The sequence below is a fragment of the Zootoca vivipara genome, chromosome 4 (genome assembly GCF_963506605.1).
Source record: "Zootoca vivipara chromosome 4, rZooViv1.1, whole genome shotgun sequence".
Taxonomy (NCBI): Eukaryota; Metazoa; Chordata; class Lepidosauria; order Squamata; family Lacertidae; genus Zootoca; species Zootoca vivipara.
The window spans coordinates 102,126,138-102,148,932 of NC_083279.1; the positions used below are offsets into that span (position 1 = coordinate 102,126,138).

General features: G+C 56.5%; 3 protein-coding genes across 5 annotated transcripts in view; 2 read left to right on the forward strand and 1 right to left on the reverse strand.

Annotated features, from left to right (window-relative positions):
• Positions 1-1,217: 1,217 nt before the first annotated feature.
• ARFIP2 (ADP ribosylation factor interacting protein 2) lies at positions 1,218-8,900 on the reverse strand. Of its 3 annotated transcripts, none has more exons than XM_035114998.2 (9): positions 8,844-8,900; positions 5,640-5,747; positions 5,192-5,300; positions 4,709-4,804; positions 4,379-4,494; positions 3,773-3,994; positions 3,249-3,406; positions 2,916-3,090; positions 1,218-2,324 (listed from the first exon to the last, which is right to left on the reverse strand). In XM_035114998.2, exons 2-9 carry the CDS (start codon positions 5,736-5,738, stop codon positions 2,169-2,171), a joined length of 1,131 nt encoding a protein of 376 aa, XP_034970889.1. In that variant the 5' UTR covers positions 5,739-5,747; positions 8,844-8,900; the 3' UTR covers positions 1,218-2,168. The 3 variants fall into 3 exon arrangements, with proteins under 3 accessions (XP_034970889.1, XP_034970890.1, XP_034970892.1); XM_035114999.2 differs by having other exon boundaries at positions 8,848-8,897; XM_035115001.2 differs by lacking the exon at positions 4,709-4,804.
• TIMM10B (translocase of inner mitochondrial membrane 10B) lies at positions 8,403-9,873 on the forward strand. Its single transcript, XM_060274025.1, has 4 exons — positions 8,403-8,543; positions 8,671-9,027; positions 9,232-9,327; positions 9,426-9,873. The coding sequence occupies exons 1-4, from the start codon at positions 8,403-8,405 to the stop codon at positions 9,630-9,632; spliced, it is 801 nt and encodes a 266-aa protein (XP_060130008.1). The 3' UTR covers positions 9,633-9,873.
• Positions 9,874-14,042: 4,169 nt separating this feature from the next.
• Positions 14,043-22,795, forward strand: part of DNHD1 (dynein heavy chain domain 1) — a 36,839-nt gene continuing 28,086 nt past the window's right edge. The window contains exons 1-9 of the mRNA XM_060274026.1: positions 14,043-14,073; positions 15,218-15,932; positions 16,026-16,217; positions 16,547-16,750; positions 17,976-18,086; positions 18,202-18,358; positions 19,345-19,596; positions 21,869-22,012; positions 22,212-22,302. Of these exons, the coding sequence (XP_060130009.1) occupies positions 14,043-14,073; positions 15,218-15,932; positions 16,026-16,217; positions 16,547-16,750; positions 17,976-18,086; positions 18,202-18,358; positions 19,345-19,596; positions 21,869-22,012; positions 22,212-22,302 (1,897 nt within the window). The remainder of the gene's footprint in view (positions 14,074-15,217; positions 15,933-16,025; positions 16,218-16,546; positions 16,751-17,975; positions 18,087-18,201; positions 18,359-19,344; positions 19,597-21,868; positions 22,013-22,211; positions 22,303-22,795) is intronic.

A 22,795-nucleotide genomic window follows, 5' to 3' on the forward strand; every position in this document is an offset into this window, starting at 1 on the left:
TCCTCCCACTTCCCTCTCTCGAACCTCAAGAGGAGAGGTCACCTTGGCACTATTGCTTTCTCCAGATTAGCTAGTTGAGGCTGGAACTGGGAACTTGGCTCTCCAAGCTCTGGGCTTCCCATAAGCTCCTTTGCTGCTTTCCTCCCATCTCTGTTTGTGGCGGCAAAGGCCAGCCGGCTCCCTCGCCTGGCCCTGCACCCTCCGCAGGAAGACTTCACTCTTCCAGTACTCCCCAGCCTTTCAGCTACGCCAGAGAGAAGCAGGGAGGGATGGGGGGCCTGGAGAGCTGCCTTTGGCCACCAGGCCTGAGCGTTCCCACCTTGGAAGTAGGTCTGTGGCCTGATCCCGCAGGGCTCCTGCTCTCCACCACCAGGCTAAGAAGCCCTGCCTGCCTGCCTGCCTGCCTCTTAGGGGCCCTGCACATGCACCCCAGGGTGTCCTGCCGGTGTCACTGGGCAGCCAGCTATGCTTGAGGAATGCCAGTCCACTCTCAGGGCCAGCGGAGGCAGCTCTGGCCCAGCTCTCTTGGCCAGCCCATGGGAATCCTCCTGCAGAAGAAGGTCCGTCCGTGGGAGGGATCCCCACACAAGAGCTTTTCTCCAGTTAGAAACAGAACATTGCACTTTATTTCTGCGCAACCCTTTTGATTGTCTCCAAGGTCACCTGCTTCTCCTCCTCCTCCTGGATCTCTCCATCATTCCTCTTAGCAATGGAAGTCATGCTTCTTCGACTGAAACACAAGAGACTGCATAGGGCAGGGGGCCCACGGCTGCTGACCTGGAGCTGGGGGATCCTGGAAGGGCATGAGGAGGTAGCTCTGGGGAGGAGGAACCAGGAGGTCTCTGAAGGGGGCGGACAGGAGCCCCTTCTGGAAGGGAGCCTGCCATTCTTCTTGCACCCCTTGTGAGGGCATCTGGCTGACCCCCGTGGGAGAGAGGCAGGCCCTCCCTGGCCCCACTCTTCCTCCAATGCAACGGCCGGACCAGACAGGCTTCAACTGAGAGACAAGCAGGGGAGGAGGATTGAAGGAGAAGGGACCCAAAGGGTTTCCTAGTCCAACCCCCTGCAATATAGGGGTCTTGCTGGGCTCCTCCTTCTGCCGCCTGGCTGGCAGCCCTCCCCTAACTCCACCCCCCACATCCCACACAGATCAAGAGGAATGATTGGGGGGGGCAGGCTGAGGGTTCCCCTGGCGGCGGCAACAGGAGAATGGCAGGTTCTGATTCGTACCGTTTATTCTGGATTCTTTACAGAGTGGGTTGGGGGACCCAGCAGGGAGAAGCACCCATTCCTTCACCCTGCCGCCCCCCTATGGAGCCCCCTCACCTAGGAACAAACACAGGGGTACTGGCCGTAAAACACACACACACACACACACACACACACACACACACAATCCCCCCCTCCCCGCAAGGCTGAAGCCATGCTACTTTTTGGTCCATACTGAGAGGGGGGGGGCAATCCCAGTTGGGGATCCTCACATTCACCCCCACCCCCACCCCAATAGCAGCACATCCAGACTGAGGCCCCCTGTGCACAGCTCCCCCTCCCCGCCACAATTTGGAGCACAACTAGGGAGAGGTCAGAGCTGCCCAAATGCAGGACCCCCACTCCACTCCCCCCCCATGAGAAAAGTACTGGAGCGGAACAGCAGCCGGGGGCCAGAGGATGACGCCCTCCCTCCCTGTTTATGCCAGCAGGGGGGGCAAGAAATGTGTAGTGTGGGGCTGGAGCTGCCTTGTGGCAAGAGGGAGAACCCCGCTTCCCCCTCTCCCCAAAATGCCAGCCCCTCTTTTGTGGCTGTTTCCCACCCCCCACCCCACCATGGAGTGTGTCAAAAGTGCAGGCCCTCGTGGCATGGAGGAAGGGGTGGAGGCAGGGCCCCCCTTCTCCAGAGCCAAGAGCAAAATCTGGGGTGGGGCGAGAGTCACCTGCCACTCAAGCAGCCCCAGGAAAAGCTGGGGGGGGGGAAGAGAGGAGAGACTGTTTCTGCTGGCAAGGGCTCCCTCCTCATCCGGCCTGCCTCTTCTTCTGCCCCAGAAGGTGGCGAGGGGGCACAGGAGCGGTAAGGGGGGCGCCTGAGCTCAGCCCCCTCCCCCCAGAGTCCAGGTCCATGAAGGGAGCCAGGGGGCCGGGGAGGGGGCGGGCCGGGGGAGGGGGCTGGCAGTTCACGGCTCCTCCAGCCACGAGGGCTTCTCTGCTCCGGGGCTCTTCAGCTTGATGTTGAACTGCTTGAGCGTCTGCTCCAGCTGCTGCTGGTTGCCGGCAAAGTAGGCCGAGATGGCGTTGTGGAAGAGCAGGAGCTGCTTGTGCATCACCTTCACCTGCAACGGGGGAGGGGGGGACATCAGAGGAGCCGTGGGGAGCAGGACAGGAGCCCCCAGGGTCCAACCGCGGGGCTCAAGGGGCTTCAGGGCATCACTGCTTCCTGCAGCAGCAAGCTCTACAAGTCAGCTCTGCGCTGCGGGAAAGGCTTTCTTTTCTCCTCCCCCCGGGATGGTTGGTCCTCCTGCTGCCCACCTCCGCCCCCTCCCCAAGGAAGCCTCCCCTTGGCCCCTCCTGGACGCTTCTTGCTTGGCCTTCATAGAATCCTAGAGTTGGAAGAGACCCCAAGGGCCATCCAGTCCAACCCCCTGCCAAGCAGGAAACACCATCAAAGCATTCTTGACATATGCCTGTCAAGCCTCTGCTTAAAGACCTCCAAAGAAGGAGACTCTACCACACTCCTTGGTAGCAAATTCCACTGCTGAACAGCTCTTACTTTCAGGAAGTTCTTCCTAATGTTTAGGTGGAATCTAATTCTTCTTGCTTGGCCTTGAAGCACCTGCCAGGAATGCTCCAGCTGGGATTCCCGGACGCAGGTATGGACAGGCCACTGTGGGAGGCCTCTGACCAGGAAACCCCCCCCCCCTCACCTTGTTCTCCTCCAAGAACTTCAGCTTGACGGCCACATCTGCCCGCAGCTTCTCGTACTTGGCGCGGTGGGCCTGGAAGTGGGCCTGGGCAGCATCCAGGCGGCAGAGGGTGGTGGCATCCCGAGGGCCCAAGTTCAGCTCCTCCAGGTCCGTGCGGTAGGCATCGTACTCCAGCCTGCGGGGGGTGGGGGCGTGGAGTGTCAAAGTGGCGGCAGCAACTCCCACCCCTTGGACAGGACTGGCGCCCCCCGGAAAGAGCCACCCACCGGCAGCGGGGCGTCTGCTGGGCCCTGCCTGGAGCTGCCCCCCCTGCTCCCCCCCTTGCAGCCCCACCTGGCCGTCTCATACTGCTTGACGGTCATGAGAGTGTCTTCCATGGTTTTGTTGACCAGCGTGTTGATGCTGGAGACGAAGAAGTTGACAGCCCCCAGGAGGGTCTCCCCATTCTTGCACAGCAGCTTCTGGGTCTCTGCGTTGTAGCCAAACTCCTCCTGTGGGGGGTGGGGGCCTTGAAAAGGGGGCTGACCGTCCCAGACCCCCCACAAACCAGCCCCCAAAGGCAAGAACCCCCCCCCCAGAACTTGAGAGCCCAAGAACAGTCTGCTGGATCAGGCCTTGATAGCTCTCTCCTGCCCCATGCATTTGTCCAATCCTCTTTCAAAGCCCTCCAGACTGGGAGCCATTCCTGGGGGGGGGGCGGGCGTGTGGCTTCAGCTGCTCCCCTGCCAGGCAGGACGTTGGCTTCTGGTGCCCTTGGAAATGGCCACAGAGGCAGGATGGGGGGCCTCCCCTCCGCCTGGCACCTGTGCCAGCCTGGCCTTCCCCCCTGCCGAAAGGACACGGGGAGTGTTCCCCACCTGCAGCTCGGGGGACTTCTGGCTGAGGTCGGAGAAGGCATCGGCCAGGGCGTGCTGCGTCTGCACCAGGCTGTAGAAGTGGTGGGTGAGGGCTCTGGCCAGGCCCAGGACGCTCTCGTACTTGCGCTTGGTGTCCCGCAGGAGCTCAATCTGGGTCTCCAGCTCCAGGTCGACGGTCCGCGAGCCCCTCCCAAAGCGCTCCGAGAGCAGCTGCTTGGTGCACTGCAGAGGGAGAAGAGGAGGGGCAGCTGGGGGAGCCTCGCCTGGAGCGGAAGACCCCCCTCGCCCTAACCCTGGAAAGCCTTGTACAAAGGGGCCACAGCTGAAAAGGCCGCCCCTCCCTGCCTGCCCTCTGGGAAGGGGGCCAAGGGTCTCCTTGGATGGCTGCCCCCTGCCTTTTTGGAGCAGCTTCCCAAGGCAGCCCCCCAAAGCAGGGCACTGCAGGGCTCCAGAAGGCAGAGAAAATGCTGAGCAGACTTGCTGGCAGGCCAAAGGGGATTGATCCAGAAGCAAGAGACTGATCCACGTGAAGAAGAGGGCACCTGCCTGGTTCAGGCTGAGCCGCACCAGCGCCCCCTCTTCCTGGGGCTGAGCTCAACGCCTCACCTTGTAGGTGTTGATGCCCCACTTCTTGACAACATCAAACTTCTCGACCGCGATGCCCCGTGTGGCCTCCTCGCCTGCCAGGGCCGGGCTGGAGTGCGGCTGGTGCAAATTGGAACCTGCAAGGGCCAAGCGGGCGGGGGGCTTCCTGAGCAGGGGGAAGGGGCAGGTCCCCCATTGCTCCGAATGCCGAGCCGCCCCATGGAGGAGGCAGGAGACGGAAAGAGGGGCCAGGAAAATATATCTCCGCTTCGCCTACATTCCCCTGGAAGCCTGCACCCCAACCGCTCCCATGGGGGGGGGCTTTGGGGGGGGCAGGGGGTAGGGCAATACCTGAGGCAGCAACTGCCTGGCTGGCAATCCGGCTGGCAGCCGACGGGCTGGGGGAGATGAGCGGTCTTCGGGGTGGGTGAGATGGAACGAGAGAGCCTGAAATGGAGGGGGCCCAAGGCAGGGCAGAGATGGGCACCGGGCAGGGTGGAGGGAGGAGGAGGAAGAGGAGGAGGGGAGCCATGGAGGGGGTGCAGGGTGACATGGGGGGTTGATGAGCTGTGGCAGACACGGACAGGGTGGCATGAGCACACGATGCCAGGCTCCCAGAGGAGCAGGAGGTGGGCAGAGTTCTCCAGGCAAGGTGCCTTCCTCATCCCTGGGGGTCAGGGGAAAGGGGTGCTGCCGGAGGCCTGCCTCGAAGGAGGGGGCCTTGCTGGTGGGCCCCAGGATGCCCTTCGCGGGCAGGCAGGGCTCGGCTGTGGGCAGAGATTGGCCTCCTCCCCGCGCAGAGAGCAGCACTGCCATTCCCATCGGCTGCCTGACCTTTGATGGCGCTGGTGGGGATGATGCCTTCGGCGGTGCCCCCGTAGCCCCCGGAAACAATGCTGGTCTCATTCAGGTTGGGCCCCGACACCATCACCTGCTGGAGGTCCTGCAGCGGGAGAAAGGGAACGTGGCAGAGCCGAGCCTTCAAGGAGGGGGCTTCAGGCAGGCCCAGCAGCGCCCCCAAACCAGCAGGGCCTGGTTCCCTGAAATCAGTGGCCTGCGGGGAACCAGGAACTGCCTCCCTTGCAGCTGGGAGTCGAGCTGGACTGCTAGAATGGGGGTGGGGGCCCCACAGGCAACTGAACCATCCCACTTCCTTCCCAGCTCGATAACCACCAGAGCTCAGCTTACAGAGCCCCTCTGAAACCTCCCCCTTGCAAGCCCCACGCACTGCGCCCAGGACACCAGTGGACTCCCCCCCCCACTCTGATCCCCTCCCCGTTACCTGCTCCAGACCATCGTCCTCAGCCAGACGCCGGGAGTCTCCGTTGCCATGGATTGGGATCTCCATGGTGGCTGCTTTGCTCATCAGCCCGTCGGTCATGCTCAGGGTCTGGAGGGGCCAGGAAAAATGGGGGGCTCAGACGCCAGGGGCAGAGGAAGGGGCTCCACTGTCCACACACCCCATATGCTGGTCCCAGTCAATAGATAAGGCAGCCTGGATCCTTCTCCCCCCTCCTGCGAAGCCCCCACAACCAGCCAAGATGCCAGTCCAAGGGAGAGGCAGCAGCCCCCCTCCTGACAGCCACCTTGCCCCAAATGCCTGGCCAGGGGTGGCAGCAGGACACCCCAGGGCAAACCCCCACAGGGAGGGGGGGCATTTTTGTCTTCAGGAGCAAAGAGCTGCCTTCCAATGGCCCCAGGCAGGCGCCACTTCCCAGACCTGCTCTGCTGAGCATGCAAGTCTTGTTCCCTGATGCCTGGATTTGGCCAGCGGACCAACTAGGCCAAGAGGAGCCTGCGGGAAACCAGGGAGCACAACAGGGAGCGCAAGAGCACCACGTTGGAAACCCTCCCATTGCCAATCTCCCTTCCATTCTCTCCCTCCTTTGCTAGGCCCCCTTTGAGTTCTCAGGTGCGACTGGAACCACTGTTTGAATAAAAAGCAAAGTGGGCCTGCTTTTTCCATAAATGTACCAAAAAGGAACGGCTTAGGGAGCTGGGTAGGTTTAGCCTGAAGAAGAGAAGAGAAGGTTAAGGGGTGATATGATAGCCATGTTCAAATATATAAAAGGATGCCATATAGAGGAGGGAGAAAGGTTGTTTTCTGCTGCTCCAGAGAAGCGGACACGGAGCAATGGATTCAAGCTACAAGAAAGAAGATTCCACCTAAAAATTAGGAAGAACTTCCTGACAGTAAGAGCTGTTCAGCAGTGGAATTTGCTGCCAAGGAGTGTGGTGGAGTCTCCTTCTTTGGAGGTCTTTAAGCGGAGGCTTGACAGGCATATGTCAAGAATGCTTTGATGGTGTTTCCTGCTTGGCAGGGGGTTGGACTGGATGGCCCTTGTGGTCTCTTCCAACTCTATGATTCTATGATAGCCTTTCTTGGAAAGAATCATAGAGATGGAAGAGACCACAAGGGCCATCCAGTCCAACCCTCTGCCAAGCAGGAACACCATCAAGAGAAAAGAACTTGCTGCCTGCTAACTGGCAGGACCCCTAATGCCAACTCCACCCCCTCACTCCCCGACAGTCCCTGAAACCCCATAGATTCCCAGCACCACCCCACAGAAAATGGGAAACCCAGCCAGATGGGCGGGGTATAAATAATAAATTATTATTATTATTATTATTATTATTATTATTATTATTATTTTCTCCAAAATGCAGGAAGGAGAAGAGAACAGGCCCAGCACACCTTTCCTTGGAGGCACATTGGCAGAACAACAACCCATAACCCTTCTTCACTCCAGAAACTAAGAGAACCACATACAGCCAGGGCACCATCTGGGCCAGGTCAGAAAGTTTAACAATAGTGCCAGGAATAATGCCACCCCCCAGGGCAATCCAGCACAAAACAGGTAGCCTTCCTAGTGGCACCAGCCTCACCCAGGAACCTGAGCTCCAGATCGACCTGCCCAGCAGACGGACGCAGTAAGTGGGCTGCAATAGGGGACACACACACCCCCAAACACGTATCTTGTCTCTCAATAACTAGGCTTCCCCTGTCCTGGGCAGCCGCTCCCCTTGGGATGACAAGTCCTGCCAACGGGTCCAGCACACTGCGCCACCTGCAGAGCGGCCACCCCACCCATGCCAGGCACCTGAAGCAGGGGAAGGAGCCACAGACACAGCACAGAGCATCAGCTCAAGGGAGCCAAATCCAGGGGGAGCACAAGGGGGGGGGTATCAGCACCTCCTGCAAGCCGACCCAGATGGGGCCCAGTGGTGCCCCTCTTCCCCCCCTTCTTGCTGGAACCTCAGTTTCCCTCCTCCCCAACCCCCCCCCCCAATGCAGTCAGCCTATTTTCATAACCTGGCAGGAAGTCATGGCGTGTCACCTCCAAGGGTCCAGTTGGCAGTACATTGGGGTGGGGGGTGGGGAGTGAGGGGTAACAACTCCCTCCCCACTCCAGGAACATGCAAAGTTTCCGCGCTGGTGGTTGACGTGGCCACTGAGGAGCCCAAGTTGGCAGGAAGGGCAGTGCCAGCTGCCAGCTTTGCTTTGTGGTATTTGCTTAGTACTGTGCCTTTTATTGGGGAGGGAGTTTGTACACCTCTGTCAATTGCAATGCATTGTTATGAACTTCCCTGGGAACCTGCGAACTTGGAGGGAGGAATCTCCTGCCTCACAAGCCAGACCCCTGGCCAGATCTGGCCAGGACCCTCTCTCTGCCCCACATTTGGGTTTGAGCAAGACAACCTGCCCGTCCTTCTGCAACATTAGCAAGCCCCCCTCCCCACCCATGATGGCGTTGCTGGAGAGGAGAAGGGGAGCCGTCCTGCCCTTCAGAAGGCCTCCCCCCCAATCCCCAGGGCCTCTTAGTCAGCAGGGACCCCCCCCCAAGCCCCCTCTCTGGCTCTCTCAGCCTCAAGAGGGAAGCGGCATCAGCTGCAGAGGAGATGCGGGGCAGCAAGGGGAGCGGACCAGCGCCCCCTTCTGGCAGGATCCATTTGCCCCACGGCCCTCAGCCCCAGACCCGACCCTCCCTTGCCCAGAGGACACCCACTTCCTCGGCTTCGCTTGGCCCCTGTGGCCCCTTTGGCCATGCCCGGTGGGTGCATCTGCCAGCCGTGCCAGGCTACCCTCTTGGCGCACATCCGGGGGCCACGCGGATCGCGACCAGCGGGAGGCCGCCGGCTGATCCAGGGCTGCCGGGGAGGAGGAGAGTCCTGGGTGGGCCGGCAGGTGCAGGACCCCTTCCCGGAGCCCCCCGCCCTCCCTCCCTCGGGGAAGCAGCCCCCCCCCCGGCCTGCGAGATCCCGGAGGGCACCCCGAAAGGGCGCTGACCCCGCCCCCCGCCCTGCACCCCCAGGGCCCGGCCAGCCCCAGCCCCCCCCTCCCGGCTCCGGCGGGGGTGAGCCCGGGCGAGGGGAGGGGAGGAGAGGAGCCTCCCTCCCTCGCCGGCTCGCCCTGCGCCCGGGAAGTGGCCTCGGCGCGGCTCCGGCTCCCGCCCCGCCTACCCGCCCTCTCTGCTCCGCGGCGCACCTGCCTGGCGGCTCCCGGAGGCTCCGGGCGTCGGATCCGCGTCGGGCCCCGGGCACACCGGAAACGACGTCACGCGCCCCGGCGCCGGAGGAGGAGGGGCCTCGGTCAGACCGGAAGTGGATCCGGAAGCCCCGAGAGGAAGAGGAGGAGGAGGAGGAAGATGGAGCAGCAGCAACTGCGCGGCGTGAGAGGCGGGCGGCGGCGGAGGAGGAGGGGGGCGCGGGCGGGGGCCGGAAGGCAGCGAGCCCGCGGAGACTCTCCTCCGGGCGACACGCGTCCCTGGGACACGTGGGAATGCGCGGGGCGGCGGGGGGGGGCTGCCCCGGGGGTCCTCCTTCCTTCCTTCCTTCCTTCCTCGCTCGGTCCCAGCGCGGCCTTGTCGTTGCAGCTGCGCGACTTCCTGCTGGCCTACAACCAGATGACGGAGCTCTGCTTCCAGCGGTGCGTCTCCAACTTGAACTACCGGACGCTGACCGGGGAGGAGGTGAGCGCTGCCCTGGGGAGGGGAGGGCCGAGCCGGGACCCCGAGACCCCGAGAGCCGGCGGCCTCGCTGACCCCTGCGCCCTCTCTCCCCCCCGCAGGAGAGCTGCCTGGACGGCTGCGCGGGGAAGCTGGTGCGCTCCAACCACCGCCTGATGGCCGCCTACGTCCGCCTCATGCCCTCCCTCGTCCAGCGCCGGATCTCCGACTACGAGGCTGCCGGCCAGGAAGCGGCCCAGGAAGCGGCCCTCCTGCCGCCCACCGAGCCCGCCACCCTGCCGGGGCCCAGCGTGGTCAGCACCTCCTGACGGCACCTCCGGGCTGCTTGGTCTCTCAGCGCCACCTGCCCGCTGTCCCCGATGGCAGTGCCCCGGGTGCTTCCTGGCTGCCTCTCCAAGGAGCCCCTCGCCAGGCCACTTGCCCTCAGAGAGAGATGCCCTCCTCGAGACTGGACTCCGGGGCACCGGGCTGGACGGGGCAGCTGCTCCTTCTCAGGCCCATCTCTCCAGAGCACACCGTTTCTGGGGACAATAAAACCACTTTCTTGGACACCTTGTGCTGGCGTGAGAGTGCTGTGCTGGGATGTGTGCTCTGCGGTGCTTTTCTTTGGGATTGCCATGCTGCTTGCCTGAAGGGAGCCCTGGGGCGAGGTGGCCTCAGCCAGCTTGAGAGCAGAGCTTCTTTGTTGGCAGCTGGAAGTAGCAAGGCTTCCTCTGCATTCATTCATTCATTCATTCACCCCTCCCTCCTTCACCGCCAGGTTCAGCTCCCCCTCCACCGCCTGCTAGTCCAAGTTCTGATTTGACAGGGTGGCTGCTGAGCAGGGTGGGCCCATGAGAAAAGGGCTTGCTGGCAATTCTGGGGCTGTGGCAACCACAGCGTGGCTTGTGTGCATGGAGAAGGGATGTGGGTGGACTGTGCCACATGAGCTGTGAACCCCTGAAGCTTCATGTGGACCAAATGCAGGTTGGTGTCCGTGTGGCATTTGGAGATGTGCCCCACCCCCACCCCCCAGTTCCATCAAGCATTTGGCAAAAGAAAACATGGATCTCCAAGAGCAGAGCACACAATGCAGGGCACATGGGGGGGGAAGGGCCTTGCTGGTCCTGTGCCAAAGGGTCTCGCAAGAAGGACCATCGTAGCCCAGGAGCAGGGAAAATGCTGTACATGCAGAAGGTCCCGGGTTCAATCCCTGCTCACTCGCAGAGACCCCTGCCTGGAACCCCTAAGAGCAGCTGCTTGTGAGTGTGGCTGGTACTACTACTGCTACTAATTTTATTATTTGTGCCCCACCCATCTGACTGGGTTGCCCCATCTACTCTGGGAAGCTTCCAGCAGAATAGAAAAACATTGAGATATTAAACATTAAAAGCCTCCCAATACAGGGCTGCCTTCAGGTGTCTTTGAGAAGTAGGGTAGTTCTTTATCTCCTTGGCATCTGATGGAAGGGCATTCCACAGAGAGGATGCCACTGCTGAGAAGGCTCCCTGCTGCCCAGGTCAGCCCTAACACTTTGAACTGTGCTTGGAAACATACTGGGAGGCTGTGAAAATCCATTAGGACTGGTATAATATGGTCCCAGCGGCTGCTCCCAGTCACCAGTGTAGTTGCCGCATTCTAGATTGTAGTTTCTGAGTCACCCACATAGAGTGCATTGCAGTAGACCAAGGAGGAGAAAACCAGAGCTTGTACAAGAATTTTTTCGTTGCTGTTGCCCCTTGGTAGGCGGGACATTGAGCTTTAACCCATGTCCAGTCTGATTTGGAATGGGTTTTTTGTTGCCCTAATTCCCAGGGGAAACCATGGGGCCACCTAAGCTCCATGCAATGGGCCAATGCACCGACTCTCTATAAGGCAGCTCCCTCCTGTATTCCTGCGTAGAGCCAGAAACCTGGTACAGTAGAATCATAGAGTTGGAAGAGACCACAAGGGCCATCCAGTCCAACCCCCTGCCAAGCAGGAAACACCATCAAAGCATTCTTGACATATGCCTGTCAAGCCTCTGCTTAAAGACCTCCAAAAAATGAGACTCCACAACACTCCTTGGTAGCAAACTCCATTGCCGAACAGCTCTTACTGTCAGGAAGTTCTTCCTAATGTCTAGGTGGAATCTTCTTTCTTGTAGTTTGAATCCATTGCGCCATGTCCGCTTCTCTGGAGCAGCAGAAAACAACCTTTCTCCCTCCTCTATATGACATCCTTTGATATATTTGAACATGGCTATCATATCACCCCTTACAGGTGGGTAGCCATGTTGGTCTGGGTCGAAGTAAAATAAAAAATTTCCTTCAGTAGCACCTTAAAGACCAACACACGAAAGCTCATACCAAAATAAAAACTTAGTTGGTCTTTAAGGTGCTACTGAAGGAAATTTTTTATATCACCCCTTAACCTTCTCTTCTCCAGGCTAAACATACCCAGCTCCCTAAGCCGTTCCTCATAAGGCATTGTTTCCAGGCCTTTGACCATTTTCGTTGCCCTCTTCTGGACACGTTCCAGCTTGTCAGTATCCTTCTTGAACTGTGGTGCCCAGAACTGGACACAGTACTCCAGGTGAGGTCTGACCAGAGCAGAATACAGTGGTACTATTACTTCCCTAGATCTAGACGCTATACTCCTATTGATGCAGCCCAGAATTGCATTGGATTTTTTAGCTGCTGCATCACACTGTTGCAGTAAGGTGGCGCTGGCCCTTTTCCCAGAAGCCAACGGGACTGCAGTCATTTGTGGGAGTATCGAGGGGCAGCAGATGCAGACAGGGAGAATCCCACCTTCCTTTGACTCTTCCAGACTTACAGCTGCTTGTATGGGAAATGGCCTTGAGCCTTTTGGATCAGAGCTGGTCAGACCAGGAAGAGGGCAAGAGGAACACGAGATACGCCTTCTTTTTTAATAATACTTTTATTAATTTTCCATTTTATAATATTTAAACATATCTTCATTATCCACTTTACTTCTTTTGCTCATATGAGCCTATCAACTTCCCTCCCTCCCGCCTCATGGTTTTCAAAATTCATTTGTATATCATAGCATTTATGCATTTTCCATTTTACGTTTCTCTCATTCAGAATATCACAATTTTTAAATAAATAGAAAAGGGTAGTAACAATTACCATTACAAGTCTTCTTACAACCATGCTAGGGTTGTTAATTGCTTACAATGGTCCTTCAAGTATTTTATAAATTTACTCCAGTCTTTTTGGAAAGCTTGATCACATGGGTTTCGGATTTTTCCAGTCAGCTTCGCCAATTCCGCAAAGTCCTTCATCTTCATCTGCCCCTCTCCTTTCGTTGGTATTTCTGGTTTCCATTTTTGGGATAAAAGGATTCTTGCTGCAGTTGTTGCATACATAAACAGTTTTTGATCACCCTATGGCATATTTTCACCCACTAGACCCAATAAAAATGCTTTTGGCTTTTTAACAAAGGTGTACTTACACATATTCTTTAACTCAATATATATCATTTCTCAATACGCTTTTACCTTGTTACAATTCCACCCCATATAAGTTCCCTTCTTCATTACATTTCCAACACTCCTTATTTCTTGTCCTATACTGTACATTTTAATAAGTTAGTTGATGTTAGATACCATCTATACATCATTTTCATAACCTTTTCCTTTAATGCACTACATGTGGTGAATTTATTTCCTTCATTCCATAACTTTTCCCATGATTCTAACTGAATATTATATCCAAGCTCTTTAGCCCATCGTATCATTACCATTTTCACCTCTTCATCTTTGGTCTGCCATTCCAATAATAATTTGTACATTTTTGATAATATTTTTTTCTTATCATCCAATAGCTCTATCTCCAGCCTGGATCTTGTATCAAAATCATTCTTCTTTTTATCCTCATTGAACGCATCATTTAACTGATGACTTTGCAACCAATCCGTCATTAGCTCTCATTTCTTCAAATAATTTCAATTTTAACTTATTTTCTACCTCCATCAATAAATCTCTACACGTGGCCCACTTTCCTTTCATATTTAATCTTTTTACTCGCCCTGTGGAACGCCCTCCCACCAGATGTCAAAGAGAAAAACAACTACCGGCACCAGACTTTTAGAGGACGTCTGAAGGCAGCCCTGTTTAGGGAATCTTTTAATGTTTAATAAATTATTGTATTTTAATATTTCCGTTGGAAGCCGCCCAGAGTGGCTGGGGAAACCCAGCCAGATGGGCGGGGTATAAATAATAAATTGTTGTTGTTGTCGTTACCGCTACTGCTTCAATTGGCTTCTGGCTAGAGAAGTTCTGTGGTTCAAGGCTAGACTCCAGCCTTCCCACGAGAAAGCCTGGAAATGCCAAGGCGGCTGGGCCTGGGAGCAGAACCCTGGGCAGGGAGAGATCCAGGGACGGACGGGATCCTGCTCTGGAGCGGAGCAAGGAGCTTTGCAAGGGGGTTTCCATCCAGACAAGACCCTGCGCGCCAGCTGTCCAGTGCCAGTCCGGCGCCGCCTCGCCCTCGGCTGCCAGGCGCGCAGAGCAGCGCGCGCTCGGCCCCTGGGGGGCGCGGGGGGATCCGCTGCCGCCCCCGCCGCCAGGACGGGACTTTCCGAAGGGAGGGGGGCGAGTCTAGGCATCCCGGGGGCCACGGAGCGCCGCCGGCCGTTGGGCGCCCCTAGCAACGCGCCCACGCGCGCCCTCGCCTCCCCGACGGAGTCCCCGGCGAATCCTTCGGCCGCCCCTCGCTCGCCCCGCCGACGCCATGGAGCCCTGCGCCCCCGACGCCCTGCCGAGTAAAGGACGCACACCCCCCCCCGGGCAGGGGCAGAGGGTCCTTCCGCCGGGCTCCTCGGGGGGGGGGCGTCTCTCTCCCTCTTGGTTCTTTGCGCCGGCCTTGGAGCCCCCTCCACGCCCTACTTGGGGCAGACCGGGAAGTGCAGGGGTTGGACTAGTCCGGCAAGTGGCCTTGGCAGGTCATGGCTGCAGCTGCACGGCTGCCAGTTCCTTTGTCGCGTGGGAAGGGACCCCCGAGGGTCATCTAGTCCAGCCCCCCGCAATGCAGGAATCTCAACATGCAGCTCCCCATCCACTTTGATACCAGACCAGACGCTGCCTTAGCTTTGAGCTAGCACTTTCACCGTTGCACCACTAGAGGGCCTTGTTTGTTTGTTTGTTTCTTTTCATAAAAGTCATAGAAACCCCAAAGTGGTTCTAACCCTAACCCAAGCTGCAGGTGCTGAGTGACAGAGCCATGATTGATTCCAAGGTTGTGACTATGGAAGGCAGAGCCCCTCCGTCTTAGGCTCAGGTGGCAATAAGAAGCCCTATATATCATAAAGGCACCAGAGGGACCCAGGTGGCGCTGTGGTTAAACCACTGAGCCTAGGGCTTGCTGATCAGAAGGTCGGCGGTTCGAATCCCTGTGACGGGGTGAGCTCCCGTTGCTCGGTCCCAGCTCCTGCCAACCTAGCAGTTCGAAAGCACATCAAAATGCAAGTAGATAAATAGGAACCACTACAGCGGGAAAGTAAACGGCATTTCCATGTGCTGCTCTGGTTCGCCAGAAGCGGCTTAGTCATGCCGGCCACATGACCTGGAAGCTATACGCCGGCTCCCTCGGCCAATAATGCGAGATGAGCGCGCAACCCCAGAGTCGGTCACGACTGGACGTAATGGTCAGGGGTCCCTTTACCTTTACCTTTATCATAAAGGCACCAGAGTCTCCCCTGTCTGTCCCTCACTCTCAGGAACCCCAGCCATGGGCAAGCACTGCAACCCCATGAATCCCACGGCTTGCAGGTTGGGGTGGCGATGACTGGAAAGCTGTGCAAAGGGGGAGAAATGTCCTCGCCTGGTGTTGAAGGCCCCTATTGCTCATCCCTAGAGGGCCCCCTTTCCTGGCTGTGCTCTCCCACACCTGAAGAGGGCTGCTCTGAGATGATCCTCACTCATCACCTGTGTGTATCTCTGCAGGCAGGCAGGTGCCCAGCAGCCCAGCCCAACAGGAGGACCATTCCTGGGCCCACGCCCTCCGGCACCGCCTGGCTACCCAGATCCAGGAGGCTGGACATGCGGAGCCCAAGGATGTGGACGCGCTTGTGGCGGAGCTGACCGCCATCTTCCGTACGGTCCTGGAGAGAAGCAGTCGCCGGGCCTGGCTGCGCATGATGGATGCGCTGCGGCTGATTGCCCCCTTCCAGAAGCTGGTGTCGAGGCGGGCAGAGCTGGCCCCCTACCTGGAGGGCCTCTATTTCCAGTTCCGCAGCAGCCAGGCCATGGTTTCCGACCTAGATATTCTGGGGTCCATCTGGCGGGCCTTCCCCATGGACTGTGCTGTGTTGTGGGCTGACCCACGAGAATTCTGCCCCCGAGAGCCGAAGGAAATAGCCAAGCGGCTGCCCTCCAGCAGAGAGCCAGTCTTTGTGGGCCAACCCTACCCTTTTGCGACGGAATGGGTAGCGGCTGGGGCCTCTGGCATGCTGCAGCCAGAGCCCGTGTCCCTCCAGGAGCTGCAGAGATGTGTGGGGCAAGTCGGCAGGGAGGTGGCTCAAGAGGAGACGCCCCGACCTGGCAGCCTTGGCCTCATGCCTCTAACTCTAGCTGCAGATGTGCCAACAGAATACCCCTGTGCTATGCCAAGCCGAGCTGCAGGGTAAGTAAGGCCTCCCCAAGCCAGCTTGGCTCCCCCCCTGGGCGTTTCTGCCAACAAATGTCTTACAGACATTTCTTACCCATATTGATGCAGGCCCTCCCTGGAGCCACGCAAAGAAAGCCCAGCACCACCCAAAGTGCCCAAGAAGAGATCTGTGGCAGCAGGAGACAGAGGAGACCGAGAAATAGTGACGAGTCTGGAGGCAGCGGAGCTCTTTGCAAGGAAGCGCCATTTGGGGAAAATCAGTTTCATCTACTTCAACGTTGCCCAGAACCGGCACTTCAGGTACCCCTGGTTTCTTGCCCTGGCTGCCAATCCCATCATGGAAGTGGGTCCCCCTCCCTCCCTCCTTTGCTTCGGGGGGCAGAGGAGGAGAATTCTGCTCTGTCTGCCCAGCCCTGTCTTACTCGATAGACCCATCATGGTCTGGCTTGGCAAATAAGGCAGCTTCCGGAGTTTCTGTGTCATTTCCTGGAGCTTCCAGGAAAAGCCCGGACAGCAGAGAGGGCAGGATGGAGCCAAGGGGACAAGGGGCCCCTGCCTTGTTTCTCTGGGGGTTGGTGAAGGGGCTCCCTTGGAGGACTCCTGCATCTCCCCCCTCTTTTTTTTTGCAGGCCTTATGACCTGGTGGCTGTTCCCAAGCGTCTGGCCAACCCCCAGCACTACATTTTCTCCCCTTTTGGAGTGCTGCATGTGCACCCTGAGGAAGGGTCAGAGGCCTTTTCCCTGGGCGACTTGCACCGGCAGGCCGTGCTGTGGCAGCTGTTGCAGTACATCCCCTTCTTCCGGCTTTTCTTGGTCCGCAAAGCCTTTGTCCGGTAAGGGGGGGTGGCGAAGAGGTGCCAGGCCAAAGGGATGCGGGTGTTGTCCTCCTGCGTTGTGTGGCGGGTCGGGGTTGCTGCTGCCGCAATAAAGCAAAGGCAGAGCATGTCTTTCCCAGTCTCAGCGGCACATTTCTCTCTCTCTCTCTCTCGTTTTATTGTGCTTTTAATATTCTGTTGGGAGCCGCCCAGAGTGCCTGGGGAAACCCAGCCAGATGGGCGGGGTATAAATATATTGTGCATGCTCTGGTTATCTCCCGCTTGGATTACTGCAATGCACTCTACATGGGGCTACCTTTGAAGGTGACCCGGAAACTGCAATTAATCCAGAATGTGGCAGCTAGACTGGTGACTGGGAGCGGCCGCCGAGACCACATAACACCAGTCCTGAGAGATCTACATTGGCTCCCAGTACATTTCCGATCACAATTCAAAGTGTTGGTGTTGACCTTTAAACAGCCTCGGTGCTCTATAGCTTAAGGAGCGTCTCCACCCCCATCATTCAGCCCGGACGCTGAGATCCAGCACCGAGGGCCTTCTGGCGGTTCCCTCATTGCGAGAAGTGAGGTTACAGGGAACCAGAGAGAGGGCCTTCTCGGTAATGGCACCCGCCCTGTGGAACGCCCTTCCAACAGATGTCAAGGAAATAAGCAGCTATCCTATTTTTAAAAGACACCTGAAGGTAGCCCTGTTTAGGGAAGTTTTTATTATTTAATGCTGTATTGTTTTAATATTCGATTGGGAGCCGCCCAGAGTGGCTGGGGAGACTCAGCCAGATGGGGTGTGTGTGTGTTTACAATTATTATTTGAAATATACTCAGAGTCAAGAGTGAATTTCATGCTCTTTATTCAGCTCATAGTCATCAAGGAGGAGAAGAGAAGACGAATGGCTCTTTTCCCAAAACCATCTACTTATATACATTATTTACACAATGGGCCTTGCGTGATTGGCTACTTCAGGGCTACACCTGTGGGCCAATTATATTGTGGATTGACTTCTGCCTGCAGCCTGATTGGCTGCTCCTACAGGCCAATCAGGTAGCAGATTCACTTCTGCCAGCCGCCTGATTGGCTGCTCCAGCAGGCCAATCAGGTTGCGGATTCACTTCCACCTGGAGTTGGATTGGGTAGCTCCCGCTGATTCTGAATCCTATTGTTCTAGGATTCAGCTCAGTACATAACATTATTATTATTATTATTTTCTCTCCCGCCCATCCACCAGTTGGTTCGTCAACGTCAAGCACTTGCATTACCTGAAGTGCCGGGAGAAGCTGAGTTTGCAGCTCCTCCACTTGGTGCCCCACTTTGGGCTTGCTCTTCTTCACATCTCCAGGTGAGTCCGGGGGGTGGGGAGGTCCTGGACCCCAGGAGTGGGGGGACCTGCTCCCCCTTGGGGGGCCTCTCTTGTTCCTTGGCCCTGGCAGCTCTTTCGTGTCTTCCCTTTGCAGGCTGCTGCTGCAGCTGCACTCCATCCACTGGCTGCCCAGAAGCAGAGTCAAGTGTTACACCTTCTCCGAGCTCAAACGCTCCCTGGCCCAGGAGAACAGAAATGCCCAAGGATTGCTCCGCAAATTCCTCCAGCTCTGCTCCTCCGTCTTGCAGTGGGTGAGCACCAGGGCCTCAAGCAGTATCCCTCGGCTGTGCAGGAGCTGGGAGCCCACACTCCCTCTGGCAAAGGCTGGGGTAAAATCCCTAGGGGCTGCTGGGAGATGCTTCCCGTCCCAGGCTGTAGAATCCTCTAAGGCAGGCATGTCAAACCTGCAGCCCTCCAGATGTTTTGGCCTACAACTCCCATGATCCCTAGCTAGCAGGACCAGTGGTTGGGGAAGATGGGAATTGTAGTCCAAAACATCTGGAGGGCCGAAGTCTGGGGGTGCCTGCTAAGGGCAGGGATTAGCCAGGAATCTTCCCTGCTAATTTTCAGACATCTCCTGAAGACCTTGTTATGCCAACAGGTCTATTCAGTCACTTAAACTTTTCCAAGTTGAGCCAGTTTTTGTCTTTCTCCTGTTGCTTTAATGGATTTTTGTTTCCTTGTCATCTTATATTTTGTTGTACACCACCTTGATGTCCTGGTTCATTCCTTTATTATCTATTTATATTCATTAAATTTGTATGTTGCCCTTCATCTGAAGATCACAGGGCACTTCACAACATAACAATACAAAATGAGAACACAATGTACAGAGTAAAACAAAAACATCTTCTGATGTTCTTGTTTCTGGGCACATTTGCTGTTTTTACCCAGCAAAGCCCATGAAGGTTTGGGCCCCCAGAATCCCTTCCATGACGTTCTTGAGAGAACTGCTAGTGACACCCGGGTTCAAGACTGCAAGTTCCCCAGTGAGTGACTTGGGCCAGCCATCCTGCTTCATCCAGGGAATGGCTGGGCTCCTGCAAGGGGTCCTTTGAAAATGGGCAGTCAGGTTGCCCTTGTGTGAAGTCAGGCAGGCAATCAGCCAGGTGGATCTGAATGCTGACGATCATTCTGCCTGCCTGGGCCCAGGTGAGGTGAGGTGAGGTGAGGTGCCTGCCTGGCTGCTGCACCCCAGCGGCAGCATCATTGACCTTTGCATGTCTTGGTCTGGCAGGTCCGGGATGACACCTACAGGATGGTGCATGGGCTGCAGCAGCAGGTGCAAAGCTACAAGCTGTACATCACCAAGGCTTCCCTGTACAAGCAGCGCATCGACTTTGAGAAGTTGCAGCACCGCCTGCAGATCACCGAACACTGGCTGCAGAGGCTGGGCTTCCTGGCCCTGCTGGTGAACCTCCTCCTCTGCCAGAACCTGGTCTCTGCAATGCAAGAGGAAGTCAGGGCATTTATCTATGACACCATGAAGGTCCCGTACCCCAGGGATACCTGCTCTGGGTGGGTGGGTGGTAGGGAGGGTGGGTGGGGCAGAGCCTGTGGTGGTTTCCAGCTTCTACTCCAGCAGAGGATTCAGGGTAGGCCTCCAGAGTTTGTTTGTGGAGCAGACAGGATGCCCTGCCTTACTGAGGTTATTAATACTGTGCATTTGTTAATAATAATAATAATAATAATAATAATAATAATAATAATACTTTATTACTTATACCCCACCCATCTGCCCAGGCCTTCCCAGCCACTCTGGGCGGCTTCCAACAGAATATTAAAAACACAATAAAACATCAAACATTAAAAGCTTCCCTAAACAGGGCTGCCTTCAGATGTCAGAGAGCTGTTTATTTCCTTGACATCTGATGGGAGGGCATTCCATAGGGCGGGCACCACTTCCAAGAAGGCCCTCTGCCTGGTTCCCTGTAACTTTGCTTCTCGAAGTGAGGGAACCACCAGAAGGCCCTCAAAGCTGGACCTTAGTGTCCGGGCAGAATGATGGGGGTGGAGACGCTCCTTCAGGTCTACTGGACCAATGCTGTTTAGGGCTTTAAAGGTCAGCACAAACACGTTGAATTGTGCTCGGAAACGTACTGGGAGCCAATGTAGGTCTTTCAAGACCGGTGTTATGTGATCTCGGCGGCCGCTCCCAGTCACCAGTCTAGCTGTCGCATTCTGGATTAGTTGTAGTTTCCGGGTCACCTTCAAAGGTAGCCCCATGTAGAGCGCATTGCAGTAGTCCAAGCGAGAGATAGCCAGAGCATGCACTACTCTGGTGAGACAGTCCGTGGGAAGGTAAGGTCTCAGCCTGCGTACCAGATGGAGCTGATAGACAGCTGCCCTGGACACAGAATTAACCTTTGCCTCCTTGAACAGCTGTGAGTCCAAAATGACTCCCAGGCTGCACACCTGGTCCTTCAGGGGCACAGTTTCCCCTATTCAGGACCAGGGAGTCCTCCACCCCCCCCACCCTCTGCCCCCCCCAATAAAACAGTACTCCTGTCTTGTCAGGATTCAGCCTCAATCTGTTAGCCACTATCCATCCTCCAACCGCCTCCAGATACTCACACAGGACCTTCACCGCCTTCACTGGTTCTGATTTAAACTAGAGGTAAATCTGGGTATCATCCGCATACTGATGAACACCCAGCCCAAACCCCCTGATGATCTCTCCCAGTGGCTTCATATAGATGTTAAAAAGCATGGGAGAGAGGACAGAACCCTGAAGCACCCCACAAGTGAGAGCCCAGGGGTCTGAACACTCATCCCCCAATACTACTTTCTGAACACAGCCCAGGAGGAAGGTGAGGAACCACTGCATGACAGTTCCCCCAGCTCCCAAGCCCTCTAGACAGTCCAGAAGGATGTCATGGTTGATGGTATCAAAGGCTGCTGAGAGATCCAGAAGAACTAGGAAACAGCTTTCACCCTTGTACTTAGCTCACTGGAGATCATCAACCAGCGTGACCAAGGCAGTTTCAGTCCTGAGGCCTGAATCCCGATTGGAAGGGATCCAAATGGTCCACATCCTCCAGGCGTGCCTAGAATGTTCAGCAACCACCCACTCAATCACCTTGCCCAAGAATAGAAGATTTGAGACTGGGCGATAGTTGGCCATATTGGCTGGGTCCAAGGATGTTTTTTTTTAAAAAAAGAAGTGGCTTAATGACTGTCTCTTTCAGTGGGTCTGGGAAGGCTCCCTCACGGAGGGAAGCCTTCACCTCCCAGCGGAGCCCATCCCTGCTCACTTTTATGAGCCAGGATGGGCAAGGATCAAGGAGTCGGGTGGTTGGTTTCACTCGTCTAAGCAGCCTGTCCACATCCTCAGAGGTAACAGATTGGAATTGATCCCATGCAACTTGACCAGACAGGACTCTAGCACTCTCCCGCCCTGGCCCTGCTCCCACAGTGGAGTCAACCTCTTTCCGAATCTGAGTAACTTGATCTGCAAAACACTTTGCGAAATCATTGCCGGAGATCTTGGGGTCCTTCCCATGCCCCAATGGTGAAGGCGGTTTCGTTCGATTGTGAACCACTTGAAAGAGTCTCCTGCTGCTGTTTTCTGCAGATGCAATAGAGGTGGTTGGTGAGGAAGGTCCTCTTTGCTGTCTCTTCACTCTTGCCACTTGGTAGGCTCAACGTTGAGCTCCAACCCATGTCTGGTCCAATTCAGGTCCAATGAAATAGTTACCGTACACTTAACATGTCTAGGGCGCCAGAAGCCTTTTCACCTGCCGCTTGGGGTCTCCCTGCAGGCCGATGGCATCAAGCGGAAAGCAGTCCTCCAGGTGCACCTGGTCTTTGGCGCCGACAAGCAGCTCATGCTCTTCCCCTCCCACAAGGAGCTGGAGGACTGCCTGCTGGGGGCCGTGAATACGGTCTTGGAGTCCGTCCTGCAGGTGGGTCAGCTTCCTGGTCAAAGACCATGCAAGGAGGGTCCCTCCTCCCTCCCTCTCTCTCTCCCTCCACCCCACAACTTCCTGGCCTCTTGTGCCTTGCGCTTGCCACATTTCCATGCAGTAGGTGGCAGGGGCTGCCCAGAAGTGTTTGGGAGGGGGCTTTGCCCCACCAGCTGAGTAGACTTTCTGTTCCCTTCAGACGACTCGGGTCAAAAGTGAGGGGACAGCGCCTCCAGAGAAGCCTCAGAGCACCGCATCTGAAGCTGAGCATCGTGCAGCCCAGCCGAGTGGTAAGCCAGGGAGGGGAAGAGCCCCCCAACCCAATGGCCCCTTGCCTGGCCTCCTTGGGCTCTCATGGGGGCTGCTCAAGGGGTGGGGTTGGGGGGTTGGACTGGGCCTCTCCAGAAGTGACACCAAACCTAGGCCAGCTCCTTGCTCCATCCACATCCACACCATGCCTTGAAAGCCCCCTTACACCACTTCCCCCCACCCTATGAATCCTGGGAACTGTAATTGATGAAGGGTCTTGGGAACTAGCTCTGTGAGAGGTCCCAGCATGCTTAGGGAAGTACAGTTCCCAGTATTCCTGGAAGAAAAGCCACGAGAAGAGAAGGTCAAGGGGTGATATGATAGCCATGTTCAAATATATGAAAGGATGTCATATGGAGGAGGGAGAAAGGTTGTTTTCTGCTGCTCCAGAGAAGCGGACACGGAGCAATGGATTCAAACTTCAAGAAAGAAGATTCCACCTAAACATTAGGAAGAACTTCCTGACAGTAAGAG